The sequence below is a fragment of the Prionailurus viverrinus genome, chromosome B4 (genome assembly GCF_022837055.1).
Source record: "Prionailurus viverrinus isolate Anna chromosome B4, UM_Priviv_1.0, whole genome shotgun sequence".
NCBI lineage: Eukaryota > Metazoa > Chordata > Mammalia > Carnivora > Felidae > Prionailurus > Prionailurus viverrinus.
This window is the reverse complement of record NC_062567.1, coordinates 86478936-86491568: the sequence shown is the minus strand read 5'-3', so window position 1 is coordinate 86491568 and position 12633 is coordinate 86478936. Positions and strand designations below refer to the sequence as shown.

Here is a 12633-nt window from a genome sequence, read left to right as displayed (position 1 = left end):
TAGGAGTCGGGGGAAGGGCAGAGAGAGAGAGGGAGACACAGAATCTGAAACAAGCTCAGGTCAGAGCCTGACTTGGGGGCTCAAACTGGGAGATCAGCGACCTGAGCTGAAGTCAGGTTGCTCAACCGACTGAGCCACCAAGGTGCCCCAAGGTTCTGGCTCTTGATTTTGGCTCAGGTCATGATCGCCTGGTTCTGATGCTTCAGGAGATCCAGCCTCCATCAGGGTCCATGCTGACAGCACAGAGCCTGCTTGGGTTATTCATATTCATTCATTCATTCATTCTCTCTCATGCGCACTGTCTGCCCCTCCATGCTCACACACGTGTACTTTCTCAAAATAAATAAAACTTTAAAAAATAAACAAAAATGCCTGACAAGGAAATGTCTGCACAATAGCCACATGGCAACAGACAAAAACAGCAGGTCGTGACTGTCTAACAACAACAACAAAAAAAGTGCCTAAGTCTGAATGAGAGTTCACATTCTGTAGATATAAAACAGAGGTGTTTCATTACCTCTATCACTTTCTCCTGTTATTTTTAAGCCTCCTCTTTAGCATGCATGTTTTTTTTTTTACATGATTTCTTTTTAAGCTTGATGGGGGCAGCATTCTAAACCGTAATTTCTTCCTTGTAACTTTATTTTTAATTAGAAAACAAAACAAAAAAACCCCAAAGGCAAATGGAGATGAGGCATTGCTTAGTTCACAACTACAGACGGAGAGCTGTTCTCATCACCATTTATTTACCAAAGGAGAGACAATGGTCCACTGGAGGTAATGGGGAATTCCTTAGTTTATCTGGAAAATCACCTTGAACCATCATTTATTACATAGCTCCCCCCCCCAGCTTCCTCCCAACACCTCAATAAAACAATAAACAAGACTTGCTAAGAACTTCTACACCAGTTCTAGAAAGTCCTTTAACACTAATACCCCCTTGGTATGAAGTTCAGCACTTCATGTTTATCCTCAGTTATTTCTAAAGTTGGATGCATTGCAACAGATAGTTTGGGGGGGTGGGGTTTAGAGCAAAGATAGTTTAAAAGTAAACGGGGCGCCTGGGTGGCACAGTCGGTTAAGCGTCCGACTTCAGCCAGGTCACGATCTCGCGGTCCGTGAGTTCGAGCCCCGCGTCGGGCTCTGGGCTGATGGCTCAGAGCCTGGAGCCTGTTTCCGATTCTGTGTCTCCCTCTCTCTCTGCCCCTCCCCCGTTCATGCTCTGTCTCTCTCTGTCCCAAAAATAAATAAAAAACGTTGAAAAAAAAATTTAAAAAGAATAAATAAATAAAAGTAAAGAAACACTTAACAGCTACTTAGGCTCTAACATACAGAATATAGATTAATAAAAAATCATGGGTACACACCAATAAAATACACAACTTACAATAGTTTCATTATGTAGCAAACCTGGTCCCATTTGAGAAAGTCAACTTGATCCCTAAAGAAGTTCTAAGGTACAGACCATTATATACTGTAGTAATTTTCATGTATTCATAGTAATTCAACTGGTTCTAAATAAACAGCAAAAAACGACAGTAAGACTTAACCAATGACACGTGGCCAATAAATGAAATCCATATATTCAAGACTCTTCCAACTAAAGTGGCCCAATTTGAAGCAAAAAAGTCAAGTAGGTGTGGCTTCCTCAGCATTGCTTTTGCCAAAAGGTACGCCTCAATTCAATCTTACTTGATACATTTGCCTCTTTTTTAAAACAGATTTTTTTCATGTTAATTATTTTTGAGACACAGAGTACAAGCAGGGTAGGGGCAGAGAGACAGAGGATCCCAAGTGGGCTCTGTGCTGATAGAGAGCCCGATGCGGGGCTCAAACTCATGAATCCTGAGGTCATGACCTGAGCGAACGTTGGAAGCTTAGCCGACTGAGCCACCCAGGTACCCCAATACATTTTTTTCTTTAAAAAAAAAAAAAAAAAGTTTTAGGTGTTGTCTGGGTGGCTCAGTGAGTTGGGCGTCCAACTCGATTTTGGCTCAGGTCATGATCTCAGTTTGTGGGTTTGAGCCCTGAACTGGGTTCCGTATGACAACGTGAAGCCTACCTGGGATTATCTTGCTCTCTCCCCCTCTCTGTGCCCCTCCCCTGCTTGCACTCTTTCTCAAATAAATTTTTAAAAATTTAAAACAAAGTTTTTAAAGCACTATCTAACAATGGCAAATATAGGGGCAGGTGGCTCAGTCAGTTAAGCTGTCGGTGTCAGCTCAAGTCATGATCTCATGGTTTCAGGAGTTCAAACCCTGTGTCCGGTTCTGTGCTCACACTGCAAAGCCTGCTTGAGATTCTTTCTCTTTCCCCTCTCTCTACCCCTCCCCCACTGGCACTGTTTTGGTCTCTCTAAAAATAAACTTAAAACAAAATGGTAAATACGAAGATTCCAAAAAGATTAACTAAAATACCAACATACATTAGCTTAAAACTGTTGCTTTGAACCCATGGGGGAGGGGAAGGAAAAAAAAAAAAAAAAAAAGAGGTTAGAGTGGGAGAAAGCCAAAGCATAAGAGACTGTTAAAAACTGAGAACAAACTGAGGGTTGATGGGGGGTGGGAGGGAGGGGAGGGTGGGTGATGGGTATTGAGGAGGGCACCTTTTGGGATGAGCATTGGGTGTTGTATGGAAACCAATTTGTCAATAAATTTCATATATATAAACAAAACAAAACAAAAACAAAAACAAAAAAAAAAACTGTTGCTTTGAGTCTTAATGTACACATTATCACAAAGGATTCTCACCGAGTATTTTTTGGTACCTATTTCAGTTCTATTATATTTATGTAATGTGACATAAATCTTTTAAAAGTTTTAACATACCCTGCTTAAAACTCTACAAAATCTAAATTTTAATTTGAGGAAATTTCCCATACTGGAACAGAGACTAAAGTGCCCAATGAGGTGTCCATTTATCTGGCAGAATTACATTTTAAAATTATCATAAAAGGATTACATGAGATGTTCAAGGAAAATGTTCCCATTCAAGATAACATTAGGAGTATTTGGAATGAATACAGAATGAATATTCTTATAAATTAACAATTGGATGTACCGGGCTGACTGTATTAGATTCCGTAACTGCAAAACGAAGCTCTTCACTGCCATATTGGTCTCCACATTTCTGAATGAATTAAAAGGCTTCCAAACAAGCTTCCTTTCCAGCACAGGAAATCCTGTTGCCCCCCCCCCCACCCCGCGAGTATGCGTCATGCTCACAGATTTTCATTTCTCAACCCTTTAAAGGCCAACATTAGCCGTATTTCACAGGAAGTTCTTCCTTAATTCCTCCAATAGTTTGTAGGATACACTTTGGTTAGACACAAGGTCAGCGTAAATTGAGCTCCACTTTCTTATCACAGCATAGCAGCTGCGAAGAGGATGAGACACCACCACCCCATGTACCCAAACCTTTCTTTTTCTCAGGCTCTGAAATATATTAAGCGGCAGGTGGGTGGGCCTTCTGTGCCTTCTTGTTCTTGGATTTCTATATTAATATCTGGAAATACCTTTGCAAATCATCAAGGGACAAAACTATTCCCCGCCCCCAAATCTAAATGCTAACCCAAATGAAATACCCAGAAAGATTTCTATTAGTTAACTGTGTTCCCAAATTGAATTTGAGGCTCAGAATAACGACACATGAAAACGCAATTAAATGCAATCTAATGCAGAAACATTTTACTAAGTGGAGAGCACCATATTTCAATAGGACTGTGGCAAATCATGCTATTTTAAGACACATCTGAAAGAGCAGGCAAGGTAAACTGAGGGGGTGACCAATGGGATTCTTGAGAGCATGTTCAAGCATTGCCGCCTAAATAAAAGGCTAATTCCTTTTAGAGGAATTTTCTTTCACCTCCTCCCTAGACTGTACACAGATTTCATTGATGAGGGTGAAAATATCCCTTTGCTCCACATAACCAAGCCATTAAAACAATGTAGTGGTAGTACATTTGAGACCACAATTGGCATGCCCAAACATTATTCTCCTAAGTACAGCTCTAGTGGCCTTGGTTCTCACACTATTATCTCCCCTAAATTTGGCTGCACATATTGTTATGGAGCACATTAGCCTAATTCCCCAAACAAAAGTAATCTCAATATTTATTCCTATGGAAACCAAATCAAAATAGCACATATGTTCTAGTAGCAGGCTTTTACTGTGACCAGATCTTTTATTTAAAAACAGAAAATCTGACCCTGTCAAAAATGGACAATTCAAGGGTTTCATTTACATTACAAAAGAGTTAGTAACTTAGAATGATCTTTTCAATGTTAATTAACATTCAATTGACATCTGTTGTATAAAAAGAGGTCTATCAAATCAGTCTGCTCCTACCACCATTGCCCAAAATACGGCCACCCACACTGTGTGGTAACAAGAGAGGTCCATACGTGTTCAATGGGAATAGGGTTCTCTGATCAAGCAAATCAAATCCAGTGTGAAGGATTTTCTGAATGTATCTGGAACAATCAAGGCTCCCCAAAGTTGTCTGACTACAGAAGCTTATTTTCAAATAATTCCAAATTAACTGAGAGTTAGCATTCTTCAGAAGACACTGGGAAATGTTGCTTTCAAAAAAAGATCCTCATTCCTATGCACAGACACAGTCCCCATAGTATGTACAGAGTGTTCAACAAAACGAGCCATCTTTCTGTGCCACCATATTGGTACTGATGATGGTTTTGGCAGATGCTCTAAAGAGTATTAACAACGCTGCAAAGAGAGGCAAATGCCAACTTATTAGGCCATTCTCCAAAATCGTTATCCGGTTTCTGACTGTGATGATGAAGCATGGTTACATTGGTTTATTTGAAATCACTGCTGATCACAGAGCTGGGAAAATGGTTGTGAACCTCACGAGCCGATTAAACAAGTGTGGCACGATCAGCCCCAGATTTCATGTACAACTCAAAGATCTAGAAAAATGGCAGAATAATCTGCTCCCATCCAGCCAATTTGGTTTCATGGGACTGACAACCTCAGCTGGAATCATGGACCATGAAGGAGTAAGATCAACGCACACAGGGGGAAAAATCCTGAGATTCTTTTCCTAGGGATGGAATATATACATGCGAATAAAATGCTTCCATTGGAAAAAAAAAAGAGCCAGTGCTAGAAAAATGTAGCAATTTCACAAAACATCTAGACTTACTAACACTCTGTTGCTGTAGGGTCATAACTAGCTGAAGGTCAGCAGTGGAGTTAGACCACTTACACAGGGGACAAACACTGATTTGTTTCTGAGAGAGAGAGAAAACCCACAAAGCTGTGAGATCACGCCCTGAGCCTAAACGGAGTCTGATGCTTAACTGAGCCACCCAGGCACCCCAAGGGGGTTGGAACTTTCATTCGCACCCCACCCCACCCCCACCTCTAGGGAGGGGAGATGAATGGAGGTTGAATCAATCAATGGTGGCTACGTGATGAAGCTTCGATAAACACTCCTAGGGAAGGCATCTGGCCAGCTCCCAGGCTGGCGAGCACGCAGAAGTGCTGGAGGAATGATGTACCTGGAGAAGGCATGGAAACTCCACACCCCTCCCCATTCCAGGCTCTGTGCATCTCTTCCAACTGGCTGTCTGAGTTGTGTCCTTTCATAATAGGGCAGTAATCTAGAAAATAAATGGTTTTCCTGAGTTCTGTGCACCATTCTAGCAAAGGATCAATTGTTTGCCCTGAGGGGGTGGGGTGGGGGGTGGAATTGGAACTTACAATTCATAGCTGGTTGGTCAGAAGCCAAGGTGACAACCTGGACTTGGAATGGACATCTGAAGTGGGGGCAGCCTTGTAGGGCTGAGCCCTTAGCCTGGGGATCTATCTCCAGGTAGACAGTGTCAGAATGGAGTTAAATCCTAGGACACAAAGGAGTTAAACTGTAGGACACCTAGCTGCTAAGAATTCCTTGGTGTCAGAAAAATCACCACATATTTGGTGGACAGAGGTATTCTGAGTTGAGTGTAGAGGAAAGAAGAAAAACAGAATTTTCTCTTGCACTGCTGAACTGGGCAATGCAGGGCCGACAGTTCCGTAAACTTTTCCAAACATACTTCCTATCTATGTGCAACATTAAACCTTTTCTACAATGGCTTAATAATTTTCACGTGGGATAAACAGAAGATCGGAGAAGCCAAAGAAAGACTCTGGTCTTGGTTTGAACATTAACTTTCATATTAAACTATCCTATTGGGCCAGATCTTAAAAAGTCACAACAGAGTGCCTTGAACACAGTAAATGCTCAATAAATGTTTTTTCAGTAAACAGATGAAGGCTTTCACTTCCCAGTGCACAACAGAACTCTCTGTAGTAGTGATGAGGGAGCATGGGGCAAGCGGAGGGCAAAGTGCAGGCTAACAGCATCCCACCCCCCACCCCCGGTGGCAAATGTAGGATATTCCTCGGACACTCCAGGCCACCCAAAAACAGCAAAGGACAAAAGAGCAAATGGTTAAACTGGTAAGAGTCTCCACCAGTCTACCAGAAAAGGCAATCCCATCAATGGCCACTAGGAACAACCTACTGTCATAATGTTAAGGCTTTGCTCTGAAAAACCACCTTGGCTTGACAGTAGTCAGGCCTCCAGTAAGTCTTTAGCATGTGCCAACTCTCCTTGGAAACTCCCTCTTGACGTTATCTCCCCAACTCGGTGAAACAGTCACACACTGCACCCTCCCCCCCCTCCAACACACTTGCAGCGCAGCTCTTCTGCCCATGGGTCCCGTCCCTGTGCTTTAATAAGATCACCTTTTCGCACCAAAGACTTCTGGAAGAATTCTTTCTGGGTTGTCGGCTCCAGACCCCATGCACTGCCCCCTGTCATTACCCCCAAATTCATCAGTAGCATCAGATGTAACTACAGTAAGAAAGTTCTAATGCATATTGAAATGTTTAAATGTTCAGAGCTAATACAAGTAAAATGTAGCACCTGGGTGGCTCAGTCCATGAAGCCTGACTCTTGCTTTGGGCTCAGGTCATATCATCTTGCATTGGGATTCTCTCCCCCGAGCTCTCTCCGCCCCTCCCCCACTCACACACATGGGTGAACACGTGAATGTTCTTTCAAAATAAACATTTTTTTAGAAATCTAAAATGTAGCAGACTTATGTGAGGATTTGTCCAAGGTCACTTACGTAAGTCACTTGGCCTCTCGAGTTGGTTTTCTCTTCCGTACAATAAAGGGATTGGCCTATTTGATTCCTATCCATTTTCAGCTGTCAAACTTTAGCTGTCAGGCATGTCATGGGTACTCAGGAAACCTTTTCTATTTAATAGCTGTAGCGGAGGACAGCTTAAAATGATAAAAATCAGATCTAGAACCTTATTTTATTCTTTTCGCTGAAACCCTCTGCCACTTTGCAGAGTTATTAATACAGAAAAGTACACTTTGATCTCCTTAGCCAGAGATGCCCTGCTGCCTGCCTACCACACGTGTAAGCACTTCTGAGCCCTACATTGGCAAAGCCTGGTTTTCTTACATTAATGGACCCGGCACTGCTCTGCTCAGATCTTCAATTTCTGTATTCTTTCACTTCAGCCTAAAATAAAATCCTCCTCCATTGAAGTCCCAAAATGACACCCTGTTTTTAGTTGACACATACAACATGTATTTTCCAATAAACTAAATAATGTCTGACTGGGGAGTGGGCAGGGAAAGTAGCATAATCACAAAGTAACTATAGCAGCAAAAGACTGGATTCCCTTTGCAGTAGCTTGAGTATGCAGCACAGAGTTCCAAAGATCCTAATTTGGACTGGGGTTTACTATGTTGCTCTTCTTCTAAATGCCTACGTAACCGAACAGCCCAGCTCCATCTGAGATGGCATGCAATCAAGGAAAATAATGGGCCACAGCAAATAACTTCAAAGCCTTGGCACCTCTTAGGTTAATAATATATAATTGCTACAATTTCTTTCAGCACAGTACTTTAATTAAGTGCACTAAAGTCTCTACCGACCAACTTATTTTCAACCACAGGCAGCCATTTTGCACTCTAAAATGAGGTAGCTAGAGTGTTTTTTCAAAAAGTACGCCTCTCCTCAGTAACCTTTCCTGTAACAGTGGCTTAGGGTACAGACACAGGCTCACTCTAAGCCCACCTTCTAAGATTCAAAGAAGAAGGAGCTGTACCTTTGAAGAGCTACACAAAGTGCTTACCAAGGTTTTATAAACGAGGTGCCATAAATTTTCCATACTGGACTCTCATGCAATGAAAAAAAAAAAATGGCCTCAAGAGCCAAAAGGTTAAAAAAAAAAAAAAAAATAGGGTTGGGAAAACATCAATTTTATGCTATTAAAATATACAAAAACAATACACAAAATATACTCCAGAGTATATTTTAAAAATGCCATTCCTGGGGCGCCCGGGTGGTGCAGTCGGTTAAGCGTCCGACTTCAGCCAGGTCACGATCTCGCGGTCCATGAGTTTGAGCCCCGCGTCAGGCTCTGGGCTGATGGCTCAGAGCCTGGAGCCTGTTTCCGATTCTGTGTCTCCCTCTCTCTCTGCCCCTCCCCTGTTCATTCTCTGTCTCTCTCTGTCCCCCAAAAAATAAATAAACGTTGAAAAAAATTAAAAAAAAAAATGCCATTCCTAACACTGAGAGAAGGTGGGAGGTGAAGGTTTTTGACTCACTACCATCATGACTTAAAGGCATTTATCTACAACAGTTTTCAAAACTTTCAAAATGAAACTGGCAGCAACAATTCAGTGTTACTTATGACTTCATTATTTCAGAAACTATTTTTCACTATCCCTACTTGAGATTTAACTATAGTATTTACAAATATGGCAGTAACCACAAGAGAAACTATCAAACATTTAAAAAAGATTGACACTGCAGTTCAAGGCTGCAAGTGAAAAACGAAAGGCTATTTTTCATTATACACATGTTTATTCTATTGTTTTTAGTTATGTGCATATACTAGGTTGGTCATCTTTTTTTTAAGTTTATTTTGAGAGATAGCAAGCGGGGGAGGAACAGAAAGAGAAGGCACAGAGGATCCAAAGCAGGCTCTGCGCTGACAGCAGAGTCCGATGTGGGGCCTCAGGAGCTGTGAGATCATGACCCGAGCCGAAGGCAGACGCTTAACCGACTGAGCCACCCAGGCCCCCCCAGGTAGTTTTTCCACCTACCATCTTCATCGCTGCACCATACTTTTTTGAGGGGGAGGAAGGCACAGATTCAACCTCCTTTGCCAGTTTATTTTCTGAATGCACTAATATCCTCCAAATGTTAGCCCAGGGGTACAGGGGAGGGAATGAGCAGCTTTGATGGGGGTCAAAAATAACCTCGAGAAGCAGGTGAACCAAAGACCATGGCGTGTGGGGATGGTGAAAAGAACACTGAGGGTCAAGTGACTGAGTAGGGCCATCTCTTACACAAGTATGCTGGAAACACGTAAGCAAGAGAACGGGAAGGACAAGGAAGGACAAACAAGGACAAGAGAGCAGGTATTTGTCATCGGAAAACTTCCCTCTGGTAACAACTCAGGTGTGGGAGTGAAGGCCACTGGACGTGGGCCATGAGCATGCTAAGAGAGAGGTACTGAAGGACTCCCAACAGTGTGGAGGAGCGACCCAGAACCAACTCCGAGTGTCCCAAGGAACAAGAGAGGGTGGGGTCCAGCAGGTGGCCTGACCCCACGCAAGAGGGAGGGCTTCCGTACGAAGAACGAAAAGGTGTCTGGAACCAGCAAAGCGGAGCTGAGCAGGGGGTAGAGCTTCCTCTAGGAAAGGCCCCCAGGGATGTATTTCTCCTTGGAGATGAAGAGGAAGAAACGCAAAGTTTTGGAGGAGCAGCCTATGAAGGCCGGGGTGTTGACTTACAGCAGAACCAGTTTTCCGCAAGGCCCAGTAGAAGAGGACAGGAACGGGGCAGAACAGAGCCCGGAGGAGTAGTCAGCTTCCTACCTTTTCTGGCTGAGGACGAAACTGACCAACCACGCAGACCTGCCGTAGGCCAGGTGAAGAGCTTCTTTATTTAAATCCCAGTGAACAATACAGTGTACTATTAGTTTCAGGTGAACCGTGTCATGATTCAGCCCTTGCATACGTTCAGGTGAACAGCTTTCATTGTGTAGCCGTGGGTGCTCGGGCAGGCCTGGCCTGAGGAGTTCAGGCGGTAGCACTCAGGCCTGGGGCGCTCCCTCCTCACCCCAGGTGCGGCTGGGCACTGCAGAGGTGGACGGTGAGTGAAGGGGTGTGGGGGCAGAGGCCACACCCCCGGCTTCAACATACACTGCTCACACCATGTTCCTCTAAATAGTTCCAGTTTCAACTTCCCACAGTCAGAAAGCACAACCTTTTGCGTTAACTCGGGTTATTTTTTCCGCCATGAAACCAAAACTCAAGCGTTGGTTAGTAGTCACTGCAGCCAGCAGCATGAAGGAGGAAAAAAACATACACCTGAACAACATCCACTCATCTACATCCTCCCTACCAGCCTACTCTCCCCTAACTCTTGGCCTGTCAGCCTCAGTTTCTAAGGTGTAAGCGTGGCTCTAAAAAAATATGCTACTCCTTTCTGGTAAAAACAGAAAAACAAAAAACCAAAACAAAACAACAAAAAAAACCCAGCACTGGCTTCTTGGGAGTTGGGGAGGAGAGGGGTGAACGAAGATTAATGCTGTTACTCTTATCCAGGGCAGGCATCAGAGCCTGGAGTGTTCCAGAAGTACCTGCGAGGTCGAGAAATGTCATCAGTGTGAACCTGCAGCCATTTGTAAAAGTGAAAGAAGGGAGGGAAGCCACAGGTCAGTCAGGGAGAAATGGCGTTTCATGGAAAAACTACACAAAGCAGACAAAAGAGTCGCTCATGGTAAATACACAATAACCATGAGACATTCTTGCACTTTTATTTCAACTCCCTGTGACTAAGAAACATTTAGTATTTACCATATTTATTCATTCAACAAATACACAGTATGCACCTACCATGTGCCCAGCACAGGTTAGATGCCTGGACTAACTCTCTGGGGGGGAAAAAGACATAACTATTTGGTATGACACACACCAGGTCTCAGGATCTTTAGAGGGAAAAGCCAGTTCAGTTGTTAGCTGTCTCTTATGGCACTACTCACTCACTCCCAAATAACAAAGATCTTACACAGGGAAAAACAAACCAACTCTGAGGCCATTAGTATTTTCTTTATAGGACAGGCTCTCCTGCTTTGCGTTCCATTGTTTTTACAGAGCAGATCTCTAAAATGTTGTCAAGTGGCATTAAACCTCTAAGAGCAGCAGCCGTGGCTGCCTGTGTCACTACTTGACTAGACAATTCACACATGCTATGCTCTTTTAAAACCTACTTAAGTGGAGGACAGGGGAGGGGAGAGGAGGAAATCAGGAGCCCAGGCCAGAAATGCCACCACCACCTCCCAGTTGAGAATTCTCAAAGGAGTTTCAAGCTCTCCTAAAACCCTCTGCTGAGTCAGGAGGGCATTATGTGTGTGGCTTTGCCCCTCTGTCATTCACGCACTCACTCCTTCCTTCCTTCCACAAACAAGCATGGAACACTTAGCATCCACTCTGCACCTGGCTCTGCCCTGGGCACTGTGGTCACAGGGACGAGGAAATTACAGGATGGATACTGTTCCCACGCACACGGGGAGGAGAACGACTTTCAAGGCAGAAAAAAACCACACGTGCACAAAATGGGAGTGGGGAGGGGGCCTCTAGGGCCACAGAAAGTAAAATTTAAGAGAAGGAGGAGCCATGGGCAGGGCTGAGGGTGTGTTTTTCTTGGACCAGTCCTCCATCCCCACTGACCCTCTCCATTCATGATCCATCCCAGGTGCCAGGCGCAAGCTTGGTTCTGAACAGAACCATGTCCAGTGTTCATCAGGGTATGCTGTGACCTAGCTGGACATGAGGGCTGCAGAAGGTTCTGTGGCAGCTGAGACTACCTTGGAGGGGCTTCGTTCTGCCATGAGCTGTATTTCTGACCAAGATGGTAGACGTTACACTGTTTTGTGGCAGAATTACCCAACAATGTGAGACCATGGTCATCCTCCCCGGGTAAAAATGGAAGATAGTGACATGTGCCTGGATAGTTGGGAAGCTGCCAATTCTTTTAGTTTTAACAGAATTTTCAGTCACTGAAGAAAAGCTTTTTGATACAGACAAGAAACATTAATAGCTCCTCACAGTTCTAGAAAAATGTAAAGCTCCTGTCAACGTTTACCCTGTGGTGGGAGAAGATGAAAACCCAGAGTATGCAATGCCTTGGACATGTTAATCTTGTGATTTGGTCCATCTTGTGCTTTACTGCAAACCAACTCGGAAAAGAGAAATCTCCACGTACTAAACAAGAAGACCCAATGTCTGATACTGCAAGAAAAGAGACTCCATGGGGCGCCTGGGTGGCGCAGTTGGTTAAGCGTCCGACTTCAGCCAGGTCACGATCTCGCGGTCCGTGAGTTCGAGCCCCGCGTCAGGCTCTGGGCTGATGGCTCAGAGCCTGGAGCCTGTTTCTGATTCTGTGTCTCCCTCTCTCTCTGCCCCTCCCCCGTTCATGCTCTGTCTCTCTCTGTCCCAAAAATAAATAAATGTTGAAAAAAAATTTTTTTTAAAAAAGAAAAGAGACTCCATACAGAAACTAAATAGCTACAATAAACTCAATGCTACTC

At 43.8% G+C, this 12633-nt stretch overlaps 2 protein-coding genes across 3 annotated transcripts in view; one reads left to right on the top strand and one right to left on the bottom strand.

The window, feature by feature from the left end:
* Positions 1-12633, bottom strand: part of SRGAP1 (SLIT-ROBO Rho GTPase activating protein 1) — a 284852-nt gene that overhangs the window by 225808 nt on the left and 46411 nt on the right. The gene's annotated exons all lie outside the window — the stretch shown is intronic.
* On the top strand, positions 4656-5066 carry LOC125169793 (40S ribosomal protein S15a-like). Its single transcript, XM_047865529.1, has one exon. The coding sequence runs from the start codon at positions 4686-4688 to the stop codon at positions 5064-5066; it is 381 nt and encodes a 126-aa protein (XP_047721485.1). The 5' UTR covers positions 4656-4685.